Source organism: Watersipora subatra, chromosome 1, assembly GCF_963576615.1.
Source record: "Watersipora subatra chromosome 1, tzWatSuba1.1, whole genome shotgun sequence".
NCBI classification, from domain to species: domain Eukaryota; kingdom Metazoa; phylum Bryozoa; class Gymnolaemata; order Cheilostomatida; family Watersiporidae; genus Watersipora; species Watersipora subatra.
The window spans coordinates 50,928,802-50,955,198 of NC_088708.1; the positions used below are offsets into that span (position 1 = coordinate 50,928,802).

The following is a 26,397-nucleotide window of genomic DNA, read 5'->3' on the forward strand; positions in this document are numbered from 1 at the left end:
TTCATGTATCGGCGAACACCGGGATTGTTGCAAACGGTTTTTTCTCGTTTCTTTTATCCGTTAATAACTGTTGCAAAATAACATGGATGATAGACTCCATAAAACATATTTTCCTGACGACAATATTAAAAATGAATCACACGTTCGTTCAATGGAACAATATAAAGAGATGTATGAGCGTTCGATTTCTGATCCAGAAGGATTTTGGAAAGATATAGCTCAGCAGTTTTACTTCAAATCTCAACCTCAAGGCAAATTTCTTGATTTCAATTTTGATGTTAATAATGGACCAATCTACATTAAATGGATGCAAGGAGCGGTGACAAACATATGCTTCAATTCGTTAGACCGTCATGTGCAGCAAGGAAATGGTGAAAAGGTCGCATTTTATTGGTAAGTTGTTAATTGAATGGGAGTTTGTCGTTAACTGTTTTGTAATAATGTACGACTGCAAACAATTTTGAGGTAAAATTGTGCAGCTTTTGTTTTGCTGCATAATTTGGACAAAATTCGGGTTGGACTATTAAATAGGAGCCGAGTTTTATAAGTAGTATAGAATATCTTATGTATATATAATGTATATATAGAAGCCTGCTTTTAATTATTTTTAGTGTAATTTCTATACATTGGTATCGTATGATTGTTTTAATCAATAAGGTACGTCAGTCACAGCTAGCATTGCGATGCTTGTAAACAAAGATATACATAAAAAGCGTTTATTTCCTTTTACAACTTCCAAAATTGTTACTTAATAAACTGCAATTAAAAGACTGTTGAATGACAAATATTGCTGCATATGTAATTTACGGATAGCGTTTTGTGTACTTACTTTGTTAGAATTATTTGTCATAAACAGATTTTACCCATGTTTTTACGATATGACTTTTCAATAAAGGCATTTATTATTTGCCCATGATTGAAATGAAATGTTTTTGAGACCTATGTAATTTAGTTAGTAATTTTAAATGTATATATTCAGAATATCTATTTTGTTGGAAAGCTGATATAAGATAATTACATGATCCGTTGTATATCACACACAACCGGAGGCTTTTATTTGCATTCTAACAACCTTTGCTAAAATAGCAATTTAGCATTTTATTAAAATGTTCATAGTTTTGGTGATTAGTTGACTTAACAGCAAGTATGGAGCGATAATACATCTCCAAATCTTTGTTAATGCATTAATCGTATATCTTTATACCCTAATTCTATGAACATGGACACTCTCGTTAATCATGCGTAGTTTGTAGTAGTTTATAGGCTATTGCCCTTTGGGTTCACTCATCTCATACCACTTACTGCTAAGTGGTATGAGATGAGTGAACTGCATGTATTGGTTCTATGGAAATTGTTATCATGTTATCCTTATTACCTGCTACCTCAAAGCTTAATAATGAAAAAGAGAATGGTGGTGCATGAGAATATAACTCCATTCTTGTAACACCTACCGATTTATTAATGCTCGCAGAATGTATGAAATTCTTCCAGATATTAACTATACTACAATCATACTATTAACACTAATCTCAGCAGCCAGTTGTGCATTACCGGTTTCTGCCTGGTTTACTGCTCTATAACTGAGCTCTTAATATTTACTAACGAAACTAACACTTGCAGTAGTATGTGCGTGTAAGTCAGTTATATACATGCAAATGGCCTTGTTCAAGTACTGAGCTAGTGCAACCTTCGTGAATGACGCTGCAAATGTTTATCTCTTTCTGTCTCATTTCGCTGCTAGATAACCAGTTGATTACATAGTTGCATCCTAGTTAGCCTGTTAATGACCCTGAACCATAGCCATATGCATTCCTAAGACTTCGGACTCTGTCACCTTGATTTGGTCAACGGTGCTTCCAAGGTCACTGTAGTGATACTGTATACAAACCTAATTTCAGGGAAGGTAACTACCCAGGTGATGCTGGCCAGATCAGCTATGCTGAGCTTCTCCGTAAGGTCTGCAAGTTTGCTAATGTGTTAAAGGCTAATGGTATGTTGATATTGTTTATAACATGACAAGTATAGTACTTAACAAGACGATTTTTTATCGCACTGTATATGAACTTATTGTCATCAACATTTGTGTGACGGTTTGGATAACTAGCTAGTGAGATTGAGCAATTACATAGCTAAGCTTTCTTTTTATTCAACTTGCTGCATATTTAGGTTTTTACTAATGTTTTCAAAACACCACAACTTTTTTTGCTTTTGAAAAAAAGTTCGTCTTTTTGTTTTTAGACATTGATCGATCCCTTTTTACATACCTTACGGAGTTGTCTTTCGAGCACTCTTGCTGTTAATGGCTATGTTATTATCGATTGAGGACTCAATATGCAAACTCTGCACTGTTTTACTTCTGATTGTCAGTGAAATTAAAACACTACAAAACCTACGAGTTTTCAAAATCGATTTGAATGTTAGTTTATCTCGCCACACTGGCGGGATAAAAAATGACTTGAGTGTAGCGTTATATTTATTATATATAACTTTCGCGGCATTCTAGTTCGTCGTAATAAATCGTCAAATGTGTCGACAAAACAGAGAATAGGATAGCTACGCAATTGCTCATAAATACTTAGAGGCGATTGATTGGTGCAGGTGTTACAGCGTCGGTTTACCAATCTGAATGTCACGAGTTGTAGTATCGTCAAAAGTGATCTTTTATCCTAATCTTGACCCCTGGATACAAATAGGAGATGAACAGGTAGAACCTTTTTAATAGAACTATAAAACTATAAATCTTTTTATAGTTAAAAGATTTTGTTGTTTTGCCTTATTGTAGATGTATGTAGGAATATTTGTTATTAGTTTTACTTGGCAGAATGGACATTGCTGCTTAGAAAAAATTAGCAAATCGTTTTAAATGAACATTAAAAATGTGCAGTCCCATCAACCTAATACATCAACTATAAAACCATATCACACCACATCAACTATAAAACCTGTGAGATTGATAAGAAAAAAAGAGAAAAGTTGTCAATGCAAACCAATAGTACTGCAGTTATGGTACAGCCTACAAATTGAAAGAGTTACGTCAAGTTTTACCTTTTAGTATGGCAAAAGGGGTGAGTTTGGAAAGACCTTGGAACGGATTAGGCAATTTATCGGTACATGTATTTTACTGTTCTTATAACGTAAATTCCTTACAACGTAAACGTTCCTGGAACGGATTACTTACGTTGTAGCACTGTCTACTGTATGTAGGAAATGCCAAGCTATTTGGGACTGTAGGAATATGTTCGCAGATGCTTTCTTGTGCGTTTTAAAGACTCTTGATGTTCCATACAAATTCCTTTTATTGTGTTTTAATCGGTTTATGATGGCCTTTTATATTCACTCGATTAGACTAGTGGTAGAAGTAGTGTAACTTACTGAAGAGACTCAAGTGATAGTGATATAAGATATAAAATAAGATATAAGTGAGAGTAATAGCTGAAAAGTAAACACACACATAGGATTATGGGTATTTATTTAAATTTTGTCTCTTGGGGATCATTCCTGGATATGATTTTAGATAGTAAACTTAATTTGTTGTAAAGAAGTATCTATTAAAGAGACTGCTTTGTAAGATGCATGTCAGCGTTTTTAACATCAGTAATTGAGAGATCTTATGTGTGATACCACTCAAAACAACTGTATATATTACATCTGCGAGTGAGTGTTGTATGACCTTAAACTGCATAAGTACAGTTTCTTTACATCATTTTCAAATACGTCCTTTCATGGCTAGTCTGAGGTAGTTTGTTTTCCTGTTGCTAGGCAGCTCATTAAATATCTAGCGTTTCAGCTCTATCTTAACACTCATAGGCAGACAATTCCGTGTTGAACATAGTAGTATGCATTTGCTTGTATGTATACTGTAGGTGTGAAGAAGGGTGACAGAGTGGCAATATACATGCCTATGATAGTGGAGCTGTCTGTTGCATTACTGGCATGTGCAAGGATAGGGGCTATGCATTCCATAGTGGTAAGCCTCTCTTTTCTGGTTTTAATAATAACACTCTGTTATGCTTTGCTAAAGCTCACTTATAAAAAAAACCTTTTGGTTACATTTTGATTATTTTTTCATTTTTAGAAGGGTGGTTACAATTTTTATGAAAATTCAGAAATTTAAAAATAGCTTGCTTCAAAATATTCATGGTAGTAGCCTATGCTTAGGCTAAAGTATAGTTATGATATTGCTAGTTCAAAATATCTTAGTGTTATAGTTTTTATAATTATTTTGTTGTCTGTTTTTAAATGTTGTCCTTGACAGTTCATGACATGATAGACTGCTCCGAATAAAAAATGTGTTTATAAATCCATATTTGCTGAGAGCTGGAAGTAATGTAAAAAAAAATTTATATGACTTTTCAAGTGTATTTTTTGAATACTATACCCAGCATAATTTCTACTGATTATATAAACAACAATTATTGCTCTAAATATTACTCTAACTACTGTTTTGAAATGTCCGCAGAAAAATGCAAACAAAAACTCTACCGTTGCTAAAAAAATTCAATTTGTAAAGCTACATGGTAATGAGGCGTAGTGTTGTACTTGGATATTTGTAAAAGCATATACATGAGCTCTGATTGATGGTGAAAAGCATATACGTGAGCTCTGATAGATGGTGAATAGCATATGCATGAGCTCTGATTGATGGTGAATAGCATATACATGAGCTCTGATAGATGGTGAATAGCATATACATGAGCTCTGATTGATGGTGAAAAGCATATACGTGAGCTCTGATAGATGGTGAAAAGCATATGCATGAGCTCTGATTGATGGTGAATAGCATATACATGAGCTCTGATTGATGGTGAATAGCATATACATGAGCTCTGATAGATGGTGAATAGCATATGCATGAGCTCTGATTGATGGTGAATAGCATATGCATGAGCTCTGATAGATGGTGAAAAGCATATGCATGAGCTCTGATTGATGGTGAATAGCATATACATGAGCTCTGATAGATGGTGAATAGCATATGCATGAGCTCTGATTGATGGTGAATAGCATATGCATGAGCTCTGATAGATGGTGAAAAGCATATACATGAGCTCTGATTGATGGTGAATAGCATATGCATGAGCTCTGATTGATGGTGAATAGCATATACATGAGCTCTGATAGATGGTGAATAGCATATACATGAGCTCTGATTGATGGTGAATAGCATATACATGAGCTCTGATTGATGGTGAATAGCATATGCATGAGCTCTGATAGATGGTGGAAAGCATATACATGAGCTCTGATAGATGGTGAATAGCATATGCATGAGCTCTGATAGATGGTGAAAAGCATATACATGAGCTCTGATAGATGGTGAATAGCATATGCATGAGCTCTGATAGATGGTGAAAAGCATATACATGAGCTCTGATTGATGGTGAATAGCATATGCATGAGCTCTGATAGATGGTGAAAAGCATATACATGAGCTCTGATTGATGGTGAATAGCATATGCATGAGCTCTGATTGATGGTGAATAGCATATGCATGAGCTCTGATAGATGGTGAATAGCATATGCATGAGCTCTGATAGATGGTGAATAGCATATGCATGAGCTCTGATAGATGGTGAAAAGCATATACATGAGCTCTGATTGATGGTGAATAGCATATGCATGAGCTCTGATTGATGGTGAATAGCATATGCATGAGCTCTGATTGATGGTGAAAAGCATATACATGAGCTCTGATAGATGGTGAATAGCATATACATGAGCTCTGATAGATGGTGAATAGCATATACATGAGCTCTGATTGATGGTGAATAGCATATGCATGAGCTCTGATTGATGGTGAATAGCATATGCATGAGCTCTGATTGATGGTGAAAAGCATATGCATGAGCTCTGATTGATGGTGAATAGCATATACATGAGCTCTGATAGATGGTGAATAGCATATACATGAGCTCTGATAGATGGTGAATAGCATATGCATGAGCTCTGATTGATGGTGAATAGCATATACATGAGCTCTGATTGATGGTGAATAGCATATGCATGAGCTCTGATAGATGGTGAAAAGCATATGCATGAGCTCTGATAGATGGTGAATAGCATATACATGAGCTCTGATTGATGGTGAATAGCATATGCATGAGCTCTGATAGATGGTGAAAAGCATATACATGAGCTCTGATTGATGGTGAATAGCATATACATGAGCTCTGATTGATGGTGAAAAGCATATACATGAGCTCTGATTGATGGTGAAAAGCATATACATGAGCTCTGATTGATGGTGAATAGCATATACATGAGCTCTGATAGATGGTGAATAGCATATGCATGAGCTCTGATTGATGGTGAATAGCATATGCATGAGCTCTGATAGATGGTGAAAAGCATATACATGAGCTCTGATAGATGGTGAAAAGCATATACATGAGCTCTGATAGATGGTGAATAGCATATACATGAGCTCTGATAGATGGTGAATAGCATATGCATGAGCTCTGATTGATGGTGAAAAGCATATGCATGAGCTCTGATTGATGGTGAAAAGCATATACGTGAGCTCTGATAGATGGTGAATAGCATATGCATGAGCTCTGATTGATGGTGAAAAGCATATACGTGAGCTCTGATAGATGGTGAATAGCATATGCATGAGCTCTGATTGATGGTGAAAAGCATATGCATGAGCTCTGATAGATGGTGAAAAGCATATACGTGAGCTCTGATAGATGGTGAATAGCATATGCATGAGCTCTGATTGATGGTGAAAAGCATATACGTGAGCTCTGATAGATGGTGAATAGCATATGCATGAGCTCTGATAGATGGTGAATAGCATATGCATGAGCTCTGATAGATGGTGAAAAGCATATGCATGAGCTCTGATTGATGGTGAAAAGCATATACATGAGCTCTGATAGATGGTGAATAGCATATACATGAGCTCTGATAGATGGTGAATAGCATATGCATGAGCTCTGATAGATGGTGAATAGCATATGCATGAGCTCTGATAGATGGTGAATAGCATATACATGAGCTCTGATAGATGGTGAATAGCATATACATGAGCTCTGATAGATGGTGAAAAGCATATGCATGAGCTCTGATAGATGGTGAATAGCATATACATGAGCTCTGATTGATGGTGAATAGCATATACATGAGCTCTGATAGATGGTGAATAGCATATGCATGAGCTCTGATAGATGGTGAATAGCATATGCATGAGCTCTGATAGATGGTGAAAAGCATATGCATGAGCTCTGATAGATGGTGAATAGCATATGCATGAGCTCTGATTGATGGTGAATAGCATATACATGAGCTCTGATAGATGGTGAATAGCATATGCATGAGCTCTGATAGATGGTGAAAAGCATATGCATGAGCTCTGATTGATGGTGAATAGCATATGCATGAGCTCTGATTGATGGTGAATAGCATATACATGAGCTCTGATTGATGGTGAATAGCATATACATGAGCTCTGATTGATGGTGAATAGCATATACATGAGCTCTGATAGATGGTGAATAGCATATACATGAGCTCTGATTGATGGTGAATAGCATATGCATGAGCTCTGATAGATGGTGAATAGCATATACATGAGCTCTGATTGATGGTGAATAGCATATACATGAGCTCTGATAGATGGTGAATAGCATATACATGAGCTCTGATAGATGGTGAATAGCATATACATGAGCTCTGATAGATGGTGAATAGCATATACATGAGCTCTGATTGATGGTGAATAGCATATGCATGAGCTCTGATAGATGGTGAATAGCATATACATGAGCTCTGATTGATGGTGAATAGCATATACATGAGCTCTGATAGATGGTGAATAGCATATACATGAGCTCTGATAGATGGTGAATAGCATATGCATGAGCTCTGATAGATGGTGAATAGCATATACATGAGCTCTGATTGATGGTGAATAATTTCACAAGCAATGGCAAATCTGTCTTTTTAGTTTGCTGGCTTTTCAGCTGAGAGTCTAGCGGAAAGGATGCAGGATGGAGAAGTAAGCATCTTGGTTACTGCAGGCAAGTTATGACTAGCATAAGTCTGGTCAGTATTACACTCTTTTTGGTTTCCCAGAAATCAGGATACAACAACCTTAAATTCTCAGATATTTTGTGCAATCGCGTAAATGTTACCGCATGTTGTCACTGACTTTGAACTGAATAAGGGTGCTTCTTGTATTCATAAAGCCTGCTATTTAAAATTCAAGCTTAACTTGCTGTATAAATCAGCAGCCATTGAAGTGTTTGGAGGTCTCTCTCTGTACACCTAAACTTACATGATCAAATATGAAAAGCTTTTAGTTCCTTGTACCCTTCAGTCGTGACATCTTGGTTGAACAAATGACATTGACACAGAGACTAAGTAATGCCAGTGTTCTGTCTTTTTTCACTTATCCAATAATTATCCAAGATCTAAACTTAAAAAATTATAACAATATCAGTGTTAGTATTTCGTGATATGTTCTAGCCTTCTTGCGAAAATCTGGTAGCGGGATAACCTAAGTTTACCCTGGTCTCATGTCTTAATGTGTTAATCAGGAACTTATTGCCCCTTATTTATTGCCACGTTTACACATTTATCTATAATCACCTCTCTCTATTGCCCCCCCTCCCCCCCCTGCTCTCTTTGCAGCATCCATATCATGTATCGTTAAGGCTACATGTCAATTTGCCTGTCTTTAACATGAAGGCCTAGTGACAGTAATAATCTCTTCTTATCGCTTAATATTGTTATATTTGGTCTTATTTATGTAATTTATTACGTTGTAATCTGTCCGTCTGTAATTCGATCTGTCCAGCTATAGCTATTAAAATCTTGGAATGAAGAATTTGTATCGCAGAAGGTTTTATCTCGGAACCTCCCTTTCGCCAAGCAATAAGCTAACCAATTGAGCTACGCGACATGCCTCGAGTTCATTGGGCAATATGAGTGGTTATCTAGGTTAAAATAAACTAAGCGACACTGCATTACGTTACGGCACGATGTCACTAAAGCTTGCTCTCATGAAAACTTGCTCTTAAGGCTTTTATCAGTAATTTTAGCAATACGGATACTAGCTTGCTCAAATTAGCCATTGGCAATGTGCCAGGCTAATGGCAAGTAACAGGGAACTACATTACCTGCCACTGTTTATAAGCTGTTTTTAATACTCGTACAACACCGGGCATTCCGCTAATAGTTTTATATAATGCAGTTGTTTTAATGATATGTGTAATTATTTGAAACAGTTACTAAGAAGTTATCATAAGTTTTAGGCTGTGGGCCATATTAAATTAATTACAGTTTATTTTTATGGTAATACTTGCTCAAACATGCAACAGTTTTAACATAGGAAGCAGAACTGAAAACGAATTAACTGTGTTTGTGGAGGTTCGCTTCTAATTCAATTTTGTTTCCTCTATGGCTGCTTTCTATGAGTTATTGGTCAGTGGGGCTTAAAATGCATGTGTGAGTTTATTGAGCTTCATAAATTTAATGTTTAAACTACCACAACCATGATACTTCAAAAGAAATCGATTATTTTTACTTTAAATTTATTAATTATTGGTTAGTCAAGCTAGTAGAAGTTTGTAACTAATGAACAGTGATGGCAATTCTTGTTTATGGAAACCTTTTTAATATTTATGTATTCTCCCAATATATTCTATTATCAAGCTTTACCCAAAACTTACAAGATCTATATGACAGCTTGTTTTAATTATTGATCTCCTTTTTTAGTTCGAGTCTCATATTTTTTGTACATCTAATTAATGCATAAACTTAGACTCCATCATAAATGGCTCCAACATTTACATAGGCCCAAAAATCATGTCACATGTCTATATCACCACAAATGTGATACTGGATTGTCAATCACTTTTGTTCGTTTCAGATGGATCCTGGAGAGGAACAAAGCTTGTGAACCTGAAGGAGATAAGTGACAAGGCCATGGAGATCTGTGCTGGCAAGTAAGAATTCAGTTACTCTCCCTAATTCATCTTTAGCTGAAGGCTTTTGTGAGCAACCTGTTGTAAGCATACCATATGCATACTGCTGTCAGTTTGTTCATGCCGTTACAACCTGTAAGCATGTTCATACTGTTGTAACCATCTGCAGACAGTTGTGAGCATATGCATGCTGCTTCAAGAATGAGTATTATAAATTTCTAATGTGAGCATGTAATATCCTCTTTATAAGGGTAGCAAATAACGGCGTACTGTTTCTTTTTTAATATCAAAAGACAATCATGTATTTCCTCTGTTTAGGGGGCAGCAGATAACCACATGTCTGGTTGCGAAGCATCTTAGTGCTACAGAAGAAACTCCTGTAAGAAATGGAACCGTTGTAAACGATGGTGGTGACTGTATAGATGAAGCAACGTCAGAGCCGGGTGTTCGACCCTGCCAGCATCTCAAAGTTAGTATTATAAACCATTTCATTAGAAGATTGCTTAAGGGTGTGACTGAAACATGGCCAGCTAAGGTTGTTGATGGTGTGTTTGTATGGGTTCTAGTATAAACCGTGTTTTAGATGTAATTATGGCCAAGTTAGATGTCTTTCTCGATGCTTTTGTCGTGACTCATGTTTGACAAATTCTTGTTTGTCGTTTTAATCTTAAATTACAAAGCAAGTTTATTCTTGTTGCTGTATTTCATAGGTGAATTGGACAGAGGGGAGAGACATCTGGTGGCACACAGCAATGGCCTCTGCCAGTGAAGACTGTGAATGCGAATGGATGGACGTTGAAGACCCTCTTTTTATGCTTTACACCAGGTACATCCAACCACTTGTCTGTATCATGTGCGCACTGTAAAACCTCTATTTGAGAGCCACCTTTATTTGAATGCCCCCCTACATTTGACCGCCACTTCTATTAAACCGCCACCTCTATTAGACCACCACCTCTATTAGACCGCCACCTTTATTAGATGCCACCTCTATTAGACCACCACCTCTATTAGACCGCCACCTCTATTAGACCGCCACTTTGGCATTCTTTGATCTGTACGAACCCATAATAGAAAACGATCAGTAGAAAATTGTCTACAAAGTAGTACTAATAATGACTCGGCTAAATCAATCGCAAATAATTCTTTAGTTGTTTCTGTAGGGGTTGCTATAGTTTTAGTGATGTGCGCCTGAAAACTTCGATCATCGTAATTACCAGAGCTACACTCTGATTTGAAATCATTAAGGTCTAAATTTGATCCGTTGTATTCAGATTCATTCTTAGGTTGGTTTACAACCTGATATGAAGACTTTTAAATGTTCTGATGAACAATGAAAGTACTCATCAGGAACACCGTACATTGTTCCGGCGTATTGAAATCCATTTTTTAACTTCAACCAAAGCTTTTTGGGTTTTTCCATATGACTTTGGAAACAACACCATCAAAATAAGTAATAACTGTGTTCATCTAATATGTTTTACACAAAGTAGTTCTCTGTTTAATTCAGTCTGATACTTCGACAAATGTGAAAAACGGTTTAGCAAAAATGCTGAAACCAATGGCATTAATGTCACTCTGCCTGAAGGAGAGTGCAGAATACAGGCGACATTAGCATCGCTTCACTCGTAAAAAAGGGTTAAATTTATCTTCCCAAAATTCTAATGAGCTAGTTGCAAAAATAAAACGCTACACTATGTCTGAATGTCATCTCTAGTAGAAAACCGCTATCTGAGAAGGGTTGAAAAATACAGCCTTTTGGCATGCAAATAGAGGTTTTATAGTATATTGATTTTCTTATTTCAACAAGTTTTACTGCCCAGTATCCAGTTTGATCTCTCTGTAAGCTCATTTTGAGATGTGCTGTAATCTATTTGGCGTTATCTTGTCTCACTAACAAATGTAATGTTGACAATATTCTTGACTGACGCAAATCTTAATTCGGGCAACAAACTGGTTTAGTGAAAGAATGACATCACTCAGTCTCAATTGAAACATAACCTCTTGAGGCTTTCTCGCAGAGGGGAATGATAATTTTCAGACTTGGATTGTACAGAAGCATCCTGAGATTTGTAACCATTCATAAAATCAATTCTCAATTCAATTAGGCGGTAAATTATTGAATAATTCCTAATTTAGTTAGCTAAGGTCTGCATGTGTAGTTGTAAGCCAATTGATCTATTGGTTGATCAGAATTGATCTATTGGTTGATCAGAATTGATCTATTGGTTGATCAGAATTGATCTATTGGTTGATGAGAATTGAAACTGTGTAACTCAAGCTTGTCGAGAACAATTTTCAGCTTCAACTAACGTTGAGACTTTAGAAAGTACTTCCCATCACCTCTACATATAGTAGTCAAATCTTGACTTCTCATCACCTCTACATATAGTAGTCTAACCTTGACTTCCCATCACCTCTACATATTGTAGTCAAACCTTGACTTCCTATCACCTCTACATATCGTAGTCAAACCTTGACTTCCTATCACCTCTACATATAGTAGTCAAACCTTGACTTCCTATCACCTGTACATATAGTAGTCAAACCTTGACTCTCCATCATCTCTACATATAGTAGTCAAACCTTGACTTCCCATCACTTGTACATATAGTAGTCAAACCTTGACTCTCCATCATCTCTACATATAGTAGTCAAACCTTGACTTCCCATCACCTCTACATATAGTAGTCAAATCTTGACTTCCCATCACCTCTACATATAGTAGTCAAACCTTGACTTCCTATCACCTCTACATATAGTAGTCAAACCTTGACTTCCCATCACCGCTACATATAGTAGTCAAACCTTGACTTCCTATCACCTCTACATATAGTAGTCAAACCTTGACTTCCCATCACCTCTACATATAGTATTCAAACCTTGACTTCCTATCACCTGTACATGCAGTAGTCAAACCTTGACTTCCCAACACCTCTACATATAATAGTCAACTGTGTATATATTTATTAATATTAAGCAGGTTATTTCTCTCTTAACTACGTATAAGATGAGAGACAGGATAACTAATAACCAAGAATAGAATATATGACTGAGACTGTAACTTGATTATATTCATCATAGTGCAAAACTAATTTACAGTAGCTATCTACGAGCCCTATAATACTGCTAGATACGGGGCATTGAAAGGCAATTTACAAGATGGCTAGTCATTTGAATCAGATTTTAACTCCAAAATCTAAATTGATTGACAGATATAAGCATCCAATTTCATGGATCATATTTCACTTTGTCAGTCACCAATGAAAATAACCAGCGTCTTGGTAGCTGCTCAGGATGAGCCATTAAAGTTTACAGTCGAAATGGTCTGGAGTTAGCCATCGTAACAGATATTATTTTTAACGAACACTTGCGCATTCTGTTTGTTCCTGAAGAAAGAAATTACTTCTTACCAATTTAACTTTGACAAGACGTAAATTTTATTTGATCATTGTCAAGCACGAATGCATTAATGAAACTTGAAATATTTGAACAAAAATTTGTTCTGAGATACAACTGCGTTATGGTATGGATTATGTCACATATCAAATATACTCTTGTCTCTCTAGTTTTAATATGTAACAATATGTAATATGTTCAAAGATAGATGGCTATGTTAATATAGAGTTGCTAAGCGAGTGTTGAACTCTGCTACCATTAACTAAAAAACTACATGTGTATATATATATAATAATAATAATAATAATAAGGGTAGGAGGAAATAATACCTAGCCGGAAGTCACTAGAAATCTGTTTCGGGTACCCGCCCTCGTCAGGTGACAGCTATTCATATTATTATTATTGTACTCCACCGAAATTCTATTTTTATTGTAAAGCTCTCTTTATTTAGCATTTTAGTAATACTATAACTGTGTATGAATATATATATATAAATCCCAAACTTCCTGTTCGAGCTCTGATTTGTTTGGGATCTACGACATTTGAAAATGAAGGTTGAACCGCGTTTATTTTTACTTTAAGTTGTAATTCATTTTCAAGGAAATTTGCTTGTTTGCCAAAAAGTTATTTCAGCTTTATTAATCAAGGTCACTCTGCAATTTGTTTAGATGGTACCATGTCTGCAGTAAACAAAGTGAGTGTTATGTTTCTAATGGTTACGGAACATGGGCATCTGTAAGTTTTCTATTATGGTTGTACGTTGTTGGCACGTTATCGTGAACTGATCAGCACTCAGGAACACACGCTAACATTCAATCAAGACTAGATTTTTTCACAATCAGTCTTCCTGATCCTTCTCTTTACACTTTTTCTTCATGTAATTTCAGCATGTTTAACATATACTTAAATTATTGCTGTGATCTCTCTCTCTCTCTCTGTAAAAGTCTGTTCAAAGAGCACTATCCAGTTGATAGACTGAACCATTTTTTAGAGTATGCGTGCAAACCTTTTTTGAGCAACAAGTATTATATCTAACTTAAAAGGTACATCAGGCCTTGCTTTTACACGTATTAAAAAGTTCTCATAGCTCATAGGAACATCACCGCATTGAAGCGTAATTATGAAACCTTTTTTTCTGGTTGCAGCAATTTGGACTGTTGTGCCAGTCGTACCTTTTTACCATCCATAATTTTTCATCAATAATTGTTAACATTGCCACAAAACTTGGTTGAATCCATAACCATAGCTTATTCAATATGGAAGAAGATAGAACATTATCTGGCACGGATGATGATACATACTTGTTTAATTTCAGCAAATGCCCAACAGTTGCGTGAACCGTAGCATTCATAATCATTGCAGAAACTTATACCTTGGTAGCATGACATCACATGACAATGAATATGTCGATGTTTTTCGAAGTTATAAAAACCAGGCATTATGCTGGTTAGGTACAATCTGTATTGATACGCTGGGTTATCACTGCTCTAACTCACTTAGTTCATTCTATCAACAAATTAGCTCCCTCAGTTGGTTGTAGGCATTGCATCTAATTAATTTAACTCTTTATTCTCGTGTCTACTGTGAAACCAATCATTGAAGAGATATCCCTGCATAGTCTGTATATTTGAAAAAATTAGTGTCATCCAATGCTTATTACTATGAATTTGTAGGTTTATATAGGTCACTAGAGTGCAATATAGATTATTCTAGAATTCGTCAACCTTCCAAACTTCCCATTGTGGTAGTCATGGACCACTGTTTAGAGAATGATCTCGCTTTTCAAACTGTTTCTGCATTATTCTCTATCATTGTCAACGAAATTGATAGGATTGTCTTAAACGGTTTGACACATGATACTCCAATAGTTCCTAGCTGGTTTCTGGTAAGGCAGTCCTTCCTGTGCTCGTGCTGACCAACATCTAATAGCCATCGCGCTATACTACTGTGAGAATATATGAGTAACTAGTTAGTCTTGGCTGATGCATATGACCAAGATTAAGTAATCTGCGATACTCAGTCTAAACCTCCACCGTTGCAGGCGGTCGCGGTTCTTCATTGCATTCACGTGTTTTAGTGGTTCGACGGGTAAGCCAAAGGGAGTGCTTCATACGACTGGAGGGTACATGCTATATGCTGCCACCACCTTCAAGTACGTATTTGACTACCAACAGCATGATATCTACTGGTGTACAGCAGACGTCGGCTGGATCACAGGCCACACTTACGTCTGCTATGGGCCCCTGCTTAATGGCAGCACCAGTGTTATTGTAAGTTGCCTACTTGTAAACATTCACACACGTTATGGTGATGGCTGAGACATGTTTGTTGAATAATTGTAGAGGTTACAACAGAATGTGTGGAATGTTCTAGACTTCTGTCTCCTGCGAGTTTCACTTACCGTAGTTGAAGGGATGGCAACCAGCGGTCTACAATTTGTTTACACTTACTTTTCCTAGCTGTCTGTAATACTGGTTAGTTCTGACTTTTGTAGCATTTAAACCTGTCAAACTCGAGTCTAGTTGCTCTAAACTTTGACAATATATTAAACTATCTTTTATACCGGTTGCATATGGGATTCTAAAATTTGTATACACCTTAGTAAGCAGATTGCTTCAGATTCATTTGATTTAAACAAATCTGATGTTATTTTATTGTTTCTTAAGTTCGTTTATAGTGTCATTTGGCCTGAGCAGAGACTATTATTGCTCATATCGTTATACTATCTCCTGAGACTATCTAGTGAGTTCATCGAGAGATAGTCAGTCTTGGCAAATGTCTGAAGTGCTTGTACATTGCCTTATACAAGGCCAAGTTATCAGAACTGTAAGTTAGACTTGTTAATGACAAAAATATGAAGTAGTTATTTTGTTTTTAGCATACTATTTTTAGGAAAACTAGAAAATTGTTGCGATTTGCAAATTTCTTTTTCCAGGTCACAAAACATAAATAAACAAAATAAACAAAATAAATTTGAAAGTAGCGCCTCCCTAAACAAAATTTTTATAAACAAAAAGAATCGCATTGTCTCTTCCTGTCAGCAAATAATACTTTCAAAATAATATTCTCAGTAACAGGAAGTAGTTCATCAGAATAGTTAATAACGACAATTGTTACTATATGGAGATTTTTTGTCATTTGCTATTATTTTAGTTTTAATACATCTTGTGCTATTGCAAGTGAGAATTATAATGTGTCTTATTTAAAGAATAGAGAAAGCATAATATTATTATGCTTTATTATTCATCTTGAGGTGTTGACTGATGTTCTAAAAAAAGAATCAAGGAGATTGACCAACCAGAAGCTGAGATATAGCCAGCCAAACACAGGTCTACCAAAAAACAAAAGTGTTTTGGTAATCATCAATATATGACGTATGAAATCGACTTGTGTGTCATTGGTCAATTAAGCCAACTAATGCGCTCTCCTATAACAATCACGGCGTTTTAATTGGTTTAATCCCTGGAAGTATAGAACAATCAAATTGGGCCTAACAATCATCGCTCCTAGAATTCCGAACCAGTCCCTCTGACGTGTAGATTAGTTTTAGCATAAAATAATTACACGCATCTATTATTTCGCTATCTTGCTAGTTCAGCTCAGTTTTGTTGTTCTCCTACTTAGCTTCCCTATTCAGACTCATCTTTAGCGTTGTTCAGATTTTTAACTACAGCTAATAAATAGAATCAATTAAATCAATCATCAATATCGGTTATCATTTGGAATTTTCTACAAATTATATTAGTTACATCATTTATTCTATACGCAGTTATATTATTATTTTGTATAATATGCATTATGAATATTATATAAATCATAAAAAATAATCATAGATAAGATAATGGATCAATAGCAAAATCAAAGCAAAAGTTATCGTTTTCTTTTCTTATAGCAAGAGCAGCACGGTCAAGTTAGTCTTTTTAAGATTATGGCTGTAGTGAACTTCCAGTCTGTTAATAGTGACGATAATCATGAAAATCAACTGAATGCTGCAGTAGATACACAGTAGAAAAATGATGAAGCAACAAAAAGTCCCATTCCTATTTCGTATTCTAAACAAACTGCAATCGCGGATATCGCATATAGACTATACACGCGCCGTTCGTTGAACAGGTGATCTTGGGAGCATATCCGTGGAGATCGAGTTAAAATTTGAAGCACAATAGTCAAAATCTGCTCTTCTGCTTTAAAAAATCATGGCGAGGGGTTGTGGGCAAATGCCTTTACCACACAATGTTTGGATGATTTTCCTGAGAAACCAGAGCTAGTATGTAAATTATTTACTATCGCGAGAAGCGTTTCACATCTCGTAGCCAAAACAATCATTATAAGTAACGGCGGTAAGGGTGCGCAACTCCGGCACATGACCATTAAGTCGATTTTATACGTCATAGTTTTCGGGATTTTCGAAGGGTTTTCCTCTGATTCTTTATTAGGTAGACCTGTGTTTGGCCGTCTATATCTCAGCTTCTAGGGGGTCAATCTCCTTGATTCTTTTTTTAGAACATCAGTCAACACCTCAAGATAACTAATAAAGCATAATAATATTATGCTTTCTCTACTCTTTAACTACAGAAGTGATCGGTTATGCTTGCAGTTTGAAGGCACGCCATTCTATCCGGACGCTGGCAGACTATGGCAGGTGGTTGAAAAGTATAAAGTGTCAAAGTTCTACACCGCTCCAACAGCCATTAGGTCACTCATGAAGTATGGAGATTCATATGTGACCAAGTGAGTCTTTCGCCAGTTCATTAAGATGCCAAACACGTGACAGAATTAATAAGCTGATTTCTGCATGTTTGTTCTCTGGGAGTTGTTTGTTCTCTGGGAGTCTTTTAAAGATGAACTTGCGTAAAACTTCTAGTAAATTTTATCAGAAATTATTGCTGCTTTTCTATCATTTGTAATTGTTTTTCGATGTTTGAGGTGATCTGAGTGCTAAGATGTTTCAAGATTAAAATTGACAAAACTTGGTCGTGGTTAAAAGACTTAGAGCAAGCGAAAGTGCGATTATGGCGTCTATAATTACAAAGAGATCGACAAAGCTGAGAGGCGTAATGCTTCTACTTGAACGCATTAGCCCTTAGCAACTATTGCTACAATAGCGACTAATCACGTCATTTCGCAAGTTTTTTTTCTGGGAGTTGTAATCACAATCAAGTTTTATCGATTTTAACCTTGAAACATCCTGGCTGTCAGATCACCTCAAACATCAAAAACAATCTCAAATGATATAAAAATACCGATACTTTCTGATAAAATCTACTAAGATTTTGTATAAGTTTATCTTTAAAGGAAGAGTGGTAGCAGCTATGTCTACATAGTTTATTTAATCACCATGGTGCAGACAACTCCACTTCAATGAAGATTTATTTCTTCATGAAATAATTTATGATCATTTGGCATGCTTAGTAATGAGCTATAACACAGGTCATGACATTTGTACCGTCTTATCAGTCTAGTTTTGTCATCGACTATTTCGTCAACACTCTAAAAAGGTTGATGATCTGGGCAATTCATTATTTCGCTTTCTATTGCCTGCTTTCCTGCTGACTTTGTCTAAGATAACCTGATATTCATCACGAAAACATATTTTATCCCTAATATGTTTATGGGTGGGTCATCATTTCATTTAGTTCTTTGGGGACTCATTGCGAAGGAGGTTAAAGGTTGACTTGCAACAAAGTTCACATTACAGTTATTTGGTATCAAAAGATTCACCATGTCTTACTCTGTTGTGTTGTAGGTGCCATGTATGTGGAAATGTGATTACAAGCTCTTAAAAGCTCAAAAACGAAAAAAGCCTCCGTAGATTGGAATCTCTTTATTTCGATGACGTAGCCACGAAATTTGGTTATCGTCTTGTCACGTGATGTTCTCACATGCATTGAAAGGCCAGTAAAAAGCTCAATATAAACTTATCGTAGCACTAGTTAATGACAAACACTTCGGGTTTTACTGAAGACCCCGTATCAAATATAGATGCTCGCTACTTTACAGTTTTGTTTCGGCTTGATCTAATCGTCTAGTCGTAATCTGATCATGTGATCCATACTTCGCGGATAATTTCGGCAGCATTTTTCGATTATCACAGGTGACCAACAGGCTCGTCATGTTTATCAGACAATGATACATACTCTTTCGAGCTAGGGTTAAAAAATCAAACGAATTTTCACAGTAGGTTAAAAGATATCAGTGCCTAAAGTGACAGCATTACAATGACAATAAAATAGATGCGTAAGAACAATAGACATGGTTTTATTGAATGCATGAAGTACATTTGTGAAAATATTTAGACGAATGAGGTTGCGTGAAAGTGTAAACGGAAGCCATCTCGTACAATTACGTCCCATTTGAGCCGTTTTGGAAAGAGATTCTAATCTACGGCGGTTTTGTGATGGCTGCGATTAACTAATCGTTTTTGAGCTTTTAAGAGCTTGTAATCACATTTTCACATATTTTGCACCCACAACATAACAAAGTAAGACATGGTGAATCTTTTGATATCGAATAACTGTAATGTGAATTTTGTTGCAAGTGAACCTTTAAGGCTATTGCTTCCCTCCGTCTATCAGAATGATCACTAACATAATATTATTGCTATTGCTATCGTCAATAATATATCGCTATTGCGATAACTCAGAAGTCGACAAAGTTTACTATGAATTTTGTTTATCTATCTTATTTTAATATTAAAATAATCATACATGTCAAATCTGTTCTATTTAGCGGTGCTAAAATACAAAATCAGCCCAATGTTTCAATTTGTTGCTATAATAAGTACGTATTGCATACTCAGCAATTAAAATGTGAGCCGTCAGCATTTCAACTTAATGCTCATTTTAGTTGGGTCATCTAACATAGTGGCTACTCGCAGCACTATGTTCATTCAACAGGAATTGCTCTGAGGTTTCATCTAGAGTTTTTGATGTCAGTTTTATTTTCGTTAAGAAATGGTTGGCATCTGTACAACTGTAAGTGTGCCAGTCATGTTAAAGTGTAGATCTAGAGTAGAAGAAAGGATGAGGGTAGTCAGAGTTATTCACATAGCCACAACTTACCATTCAGGATATGATATGGATATGCTTAGTGGTTTCCTTTAGTGTGTGAGATGATTATATCTGGACACGGCTAGATGGTAACAACATACCAAGTAACTATTTTTCATGTCAATCTTCAGGAAATATTCTGACTTTTTTGTAATATACGTGGCTTCTTTCATCTGACCCAAGAACAAAAGATTTTTCCAGACATTTCAATACAGATTTCTTCTATTCTGATCTTTATGTTCATAAGATGCAATTAAAAGGGAATGTTTAGTCATCACTGATACATCTAGAAGCATGATTATGAAGTACTAGAGCTGTGCTAATAACGCATGAGTATTTTGGGTAACATCTTGTCATGTGTTGGTTTTATTCAACTTTGCCACCCCTGCAGCCAGCTTTGTATAGTTACTTTTTCTCATCACTATTGTCCATTGCTTTAGGTATGATCGAAGTTCCCTGAAGGTTTTGGGTACAGTGGGAGAGCCAATAAACCCCGAGGCCTGGGTTTGGTACCATGATGTGATAGGTGAGGGCAGGTGCTCTATAGTCGACACTTTTTGGCAGACAGAGACAGGTGGGCACACTGTGACAAGCTTGCCTGGCTGTACACCTATGAAGCCCGGATCTGCATCATTTCCATTTTTCGGAATAAAGCCGACCATATTAGACGAAAATTGCAAGCCTGTCGAAGTTGGACAAGAGGGATATTTAGTGAGTTAATTATTTATTTTATATATATTCAATTGCAACACTGTACTAGTAGGTTTCTAATGAATGTATCGTATATCTTTATGGTATGCATTAAAGTATGCTCTTGACATAGCTCCAGTTACTTCCAGTTTAAGCGGAAAATAAATTCGGTGAATTAAAATATGTTTTTACATATAGGTTTTACTGGAAAACTACAATAAATACAAGGTTAAATGAACTTAAATTTTAAGTCATGAGTATTTATCCAGCTCAGTCAAGCACCTTTTGAATGCTGTTGCAGCTCTATTACCTCTTCTTCACCTCTTTGTTAAGGTTGGGAACCGCTTCTGTAATGGCCAATCATTTATATTTAAAAAGAGTTGTGCAGTAATGATGTAAGCGTACATGGGATTAGTTCGAACAGTAAGAGGTTTGGGCTGCCAGTAGCAACGTAGTTACACATCGTCAAAGCCATTGTAAACTATGGTTGTGTTATTTTATAGCATTATAAGGCTGTTTTCTCAATATATCAATAGGTTTCTATTTCACTCATACAAACTCCTTCAAAACTAAATAGTTTTGGTCATTTTATATTCGTCAAAGTTATGTGTCAGCAGAAATGCTGCTTTCGAGAATCTATATGTAGCCCAAGGGTTGTGATTGTGCAGGTATTCTCCCAGCCTTGGCCAGGTATCATGCGGACTGTGTACGGAGACCATCAACGCTATGAGACAACATACTTCAAGAAGTTTCCAGGCTACTATTGTACAGGAGATGGTGCTAAGCTGGATGAGGTTGGCCCTTATAACATTGTTGTTTCAAGGGCTTTTGGAGCTATAGTAATATGTGGTACTTGAGCAGACGTGAATTGGGCGCATGTTGAGCAGAGGTGAATTGCATTGTAATGGTAGCATAAATACGAGAAATAGCATTACATTAAGCTTATCAATATATGAAGTGGTGTTTAGGTTTCAAGTACTAGTTATACTTGTGAGAGCAGCAGAATCACTCAACTTCCGTTAGTGGTTATTCATGGCATTGTACAGAATACAGTTGGTGGGTTCCCTGCGTGTGCCTCACTCACAGCAGAAGTTAAATATCAGGTACTATACTTATGGAATGGTAGCAACATTAAAACTTTCATTTCAATAAAAGTTTTAAAATATGAATATGTTAAAAAATTTTGCTGTATTGAAATGAATTTTATTATCTCATCAAGTAAGATAATAGCTAAGAAATGTGCCATAAAAAATCTTTGATGAAGGCTCTCTGTCAAATTCCATATTTGTCTAGCTATCAAGATCTATGTTTATATATAATTCCATATTTGTCTAGCTATCAAGATCTATGTTTATATATAATTCCATATTTGTCTAGCTATCAAGATCTATGTTTATATATAAATCCATATTTGTCTAGCTATCAAGATCTATGTTTATATATAAATCCATATTTGTCTAGCTATCAAGATCTATGTTTATATATAAATCCATATTTGTCTAGCTATCAAGATCTATGTTTATATATAAATCCATATTTGTCTAGCTATCAAGATCTATGTTTATATATAAATCCATATTTGTCTAGCTATCAAGATCTATGTTTATATATAAATCTAAGTGTTTGTTTGTTGGTTGGTCGTGTCCAGTTATACTGATAAAATACATGTACACACGTTTGCAGCACTTGCTAGCGTTAGAATCGAAAAAACTGCTTGGTACTGGAATTGAAGTCAGACAATGGCTTTGCATGCAGGCACGCTAATCACTACGCCACGCGGCCACATTGTCATACTATGAAATAATTGTGGACATACTTATTACACCTGCCAATCTTTCATGACGCACGAAACTGCCAGTGTACTGGAAGAAATATACAAGCCAAGATTTCCCCAAAATGCTGTAAATATGTATAGCATAAACTTAGTTAAACTTAGAAGAAATAAACAAACATCTTCATTTAAAAGTTAGAATGGTAAATGTTGTATATGTGGAAACGAAATAAATCTTCTGTGCAAACTTTTTTATTACCCGTGCAACACCCGATATTCAGTAGTTCATTTACAATTTTTAGTTGTGGGCTGTTTTATTTACAAACATAAAATGTATATTTCGAAGTAAATCTAACACCCATTACAGGAATATAGTTGCTAGTTTACTAATTTGCTTAAAATATCGACCAGCTGATGCAGTTAAATACAAGACATTGTTGTAGATGATTAGACAACACTATTGCGGTATGACATTTGAAGAGTTGTCTGTCTGTGCAGTGTTTGCTTGTGCGTTTGTAGCTAGCGGCTAGACATGTTTGTAGCTAGCGGCTAGACATGTTTGTAGCTAGCGGCTAGACATGTTTGTAGCTAGCGGCTAGACATGTTTGTTACAATTGAGCTGTTAATAGACCTTGCTTCCTTCTCATCCACCTTTCATAGTTGGCCTTGAAATGCATGTACCTGTTCATTTGATATTGAGACTATGCGGGCATGTGATAGAGCCTTTGTCATTAGTGTTTAAAGTAAACCTTGCCTATGTACTTGAGAATGTGAATACATGCTAGCTTCAAAAGGCTATAAGTGATATAAAGTGAGTGCGATAAATATCCTATAGAATTCTTTTGCATTTCTTTTGGCAATCATGGCTAGCTAATGGAATAGAGCATGGAGAATAACAATAATTTATTAAGAGAATGTTGCAAATGTGGAAGGTAATATGAAATTTGTTTCTGAATAATATTGACATATTTTCACTATAAACTCTGTAGTTCTTGCTGAGAATTAGAAATACAATTTCTCTATTCAGGAAACTTGTGTTGGTTGTCCGTAGGATGGCTACATTTGGGTGACAGGGCGTATCGATGACATGGTAAATGTGAGTGGACACCTGCTGAGCACTGCTGAGATTGAGTCAGCTCTGATAGAGCATCAGAGTGTAGCTGAGGCAGCTGTTGTTTCTCATCCTCATGAAATCAAAGGAGAATGTACTTACTGTTTTATTACTCTCTGTGAGGTATGTTATACTAGTATTTAGTGAGATCACTGGGTTGATCAGGGGTCTTGTATTGATCAATAAGCTGCCTCTGTCATGGTCTTTTTCTAGTTCACCCAGGGACAAGTCTTCATTAATATCTTGTTATGAAATTGGTTTGGGCCAAAACAATAGATTTGTCAAGGTTTCGTGGTGATCAAGCTATGACACCAGTTAGGTGTGAAGCAATTAGGTTTGACAAAATTGTTTAGGGAGAAAATCACTATGATTGGGTAGCTATAGCCTTCCTTTTAGATGAAGCCATTTCTGTGCTGTTGATCAGATGTTGGAAGAAAAATAGACCATTTCTCCGCAACTTCTATTTTAAGTAATTGTAATAGGTCGATATTGTTAATAACAAATCTCTGCTCTGAAAATTTACACATATTCAATATGAAAATGCAGCGAGATAATATCTGCACTGACCTAATTGGTGTGGATGTTGAGGCTAAAGCAGAACATATGTAGCTTACACTATCACCGATTGAATTGATGAGTTAGACGAAGTGGCCAGAGAAATATAATGTTAATTAAATGTTAAAATTAATGTTTTGTGTTAGATTCATCTTCGTGTGAGCAAGGTAATAGTATTTATGTGGCTTAACCAATGTGGAGATGAGCATTAGTTCAACAATGGAGGCTTTTCTTCCATCGTTGACAAGTTTGCTCCGAGCTTGATTCAATTTACTGTAAGAAAGCTGATGTAGCCATAGCTAGAGTCTCATTTCAACTAGAGCGTTAGTATCACAGCTCGTATCTTGGAATCTTTGCTACATCTGAATTGATTTTTACTATGTTGGTTGACTGTGTTTGATGTTTCTCTATCATATTAAATGTTATAGTCTACTATAGTCAAGCTGAATGCATGGGGTGGCTTGTATCAGAATTAATAAGAAACATGTGCTCAAAGTCCTTTTTGTTATCCACAGTACTGCATCTCTGCTACTCTGTTTTAAATAAAGATGAGGAATTCAGTCAGAGAGAGTTTCAAGCGTGATGCAGTAGATAGTTGGGCCCCATTAATTTACCAGGCTGCTCTTGTTGAAAGTTTTGTATGCGCTGTGAGAGGCATACAAAGGCGGGTCAAAACTAGTTGCTGCAATGGGAACGCTTTGCTTAAAATAATTGTCAGGTCTCCAACCATCTGCAAGTGCAATTTCTATTTTGTCTCTATTTTATTTCTCAGGGGTTGGAGTTTACAGATGCTTTGGTTAGTGAGCTTAAGGCAGCAGGTAAATAATGATTTACACCAGCCGGCGTAAAGTTGATTTGCTATTTGTCTCTTACTAATGGTTTTATATTTTAGAATTTTTATTTTATGACTGTTACCTACGTTAATATTTAATATAATGCTAGGAGTTTACTCATTTAATTATTTCCTGGCAAATGTTTAGTTGGTCAGTGTGTTGATTAAGCAATCTAATATATAAACTTATGGTAAGTCGTCAAAACAAATATCAATAATCTTTTTGTCAAATATGAAATCTAATTTTGGTCATGTGACGCTTTTGCTAGTTTAAAAACCATTGCAGTTACTGAACAAATATGAAATCACGACCTCCTCAGTGTTATTGTGTTACTCGAAAAAACAAGTGCCTCGCAATATATTGTAGTTCGATCAAAGATTGGACCATTTGCTCAACCGGATGTAATGCAGAATGCGCCTGGTTTACCTAAAACCCGTTCTGGTAAGATCATGAGAAGAGTTCTACGCAAGATTGCCAGGGGTGACAAAGATGTAGGCGACATTTCAACTATGGCTGATGAGTCTGTGGTCGAGCTTCTTTTCTCCCTCCGACCTGACTGTTGATGGTTATTTGTTAGCCATTTGTCATTGTATCATCTAAGTAGCACGTTCTAATTTAGACGCCTTTGCACGGTTGATGAAACCGATGAGATGAATGTGTCATTGGGTTTTTAATTGTATATTAGTCTTTTTTTGTAGAGGCTTTTTATGATTTTTTCAGGTAGAACTCATTTATTGTTCAGTAAAATATTTTTTATAGTCATCAATATTTTCTTGTCACTGTCTTTCAAATTTAATAGGTTTTCCATAATACATGTCAAGAATAACAGAAAAGTGATTTGGGCATTTGTCTTATATTTCAGTGTAACCTCTAGCATGTTACAGTGTTACTGAATTGTGTAGCAAATATAACTTACTAGTTTGTTTAGAAATTTGAGTTTTATGTAATTTTATTTCTGATTTCATAACATGGCACGTCATACAGCTTTTACCAGCAGAGCATGCAACTGGTAGGCCTACCATGGCAAAAATCTAGCATTTTATAACATTACAATGTTTTA

At 36.0% G+C, this 26,397-nt stretch overlaps 1 protein-coding gene across 1 annotated transcript; it reads left to right on the forward strand.

Moving 5' to 3' along the window:
- Window positions 1-24: 24 nt before the first annotated feature.
- On the forward strand, window positions 25-26,249 carry LOC137385990 (acetyl-coenzyme A synthetase, cytoplasmic-like). The gene is made up of 14 exons (XM_068072632.1): window positions 25-393; window positions 1,899-1,990; window positions 3,864-3,967; window positions 7,949-8,021; window positions 9,875-9,950; window positions 10,248-10,398; window positions 10,640-10,755; window positions 15,406-15,598; window positions 17,926-18,059; window positions 20,818-21,088; window positions 21,736-21,861; window positions 23,890-24,072; window positions 25,277-25,322; window positions 25,704-26,249. Exons 1-14 carry the CDS (start codon window positions 83-85, stop codon window positions 25,898-25,900), a joined length of 2,073 nt encoding a protein of 690 aa, XP_067928733.1. The 5' UTR covers window positions 25-82; the 3' UTR covers window positions 25,901-26,249.
- The last annotated feature ends 148 nt before the right edge of the window (window positions 26,250-26,397 follow it).

Excerpts from the sequence above, each read along its gene's own strand:
- LOC137385990 (XM_068072632.1), top strand. The coding sequence starts at position 83 with ATGGATGATAGACTCCATAAAACATATTTTCCTGACGACAATATTAAA. Across the intron at positions 8,022-9,874 it reads AAGCATCTTGGTTACTGCAG|ATGGATCCTGGAGAGGAACA; the intron begins GCAAGTTATGAC and ends TGTTCGTTTCAG. Across the intron at positions 10,399-10,639 it reads GACCCTGCCAGCATCTCAAA|GTGAATTGGACAGAGGGGAG; the intron begins GTTAGTATTATA and ends TGTATTTCATAG.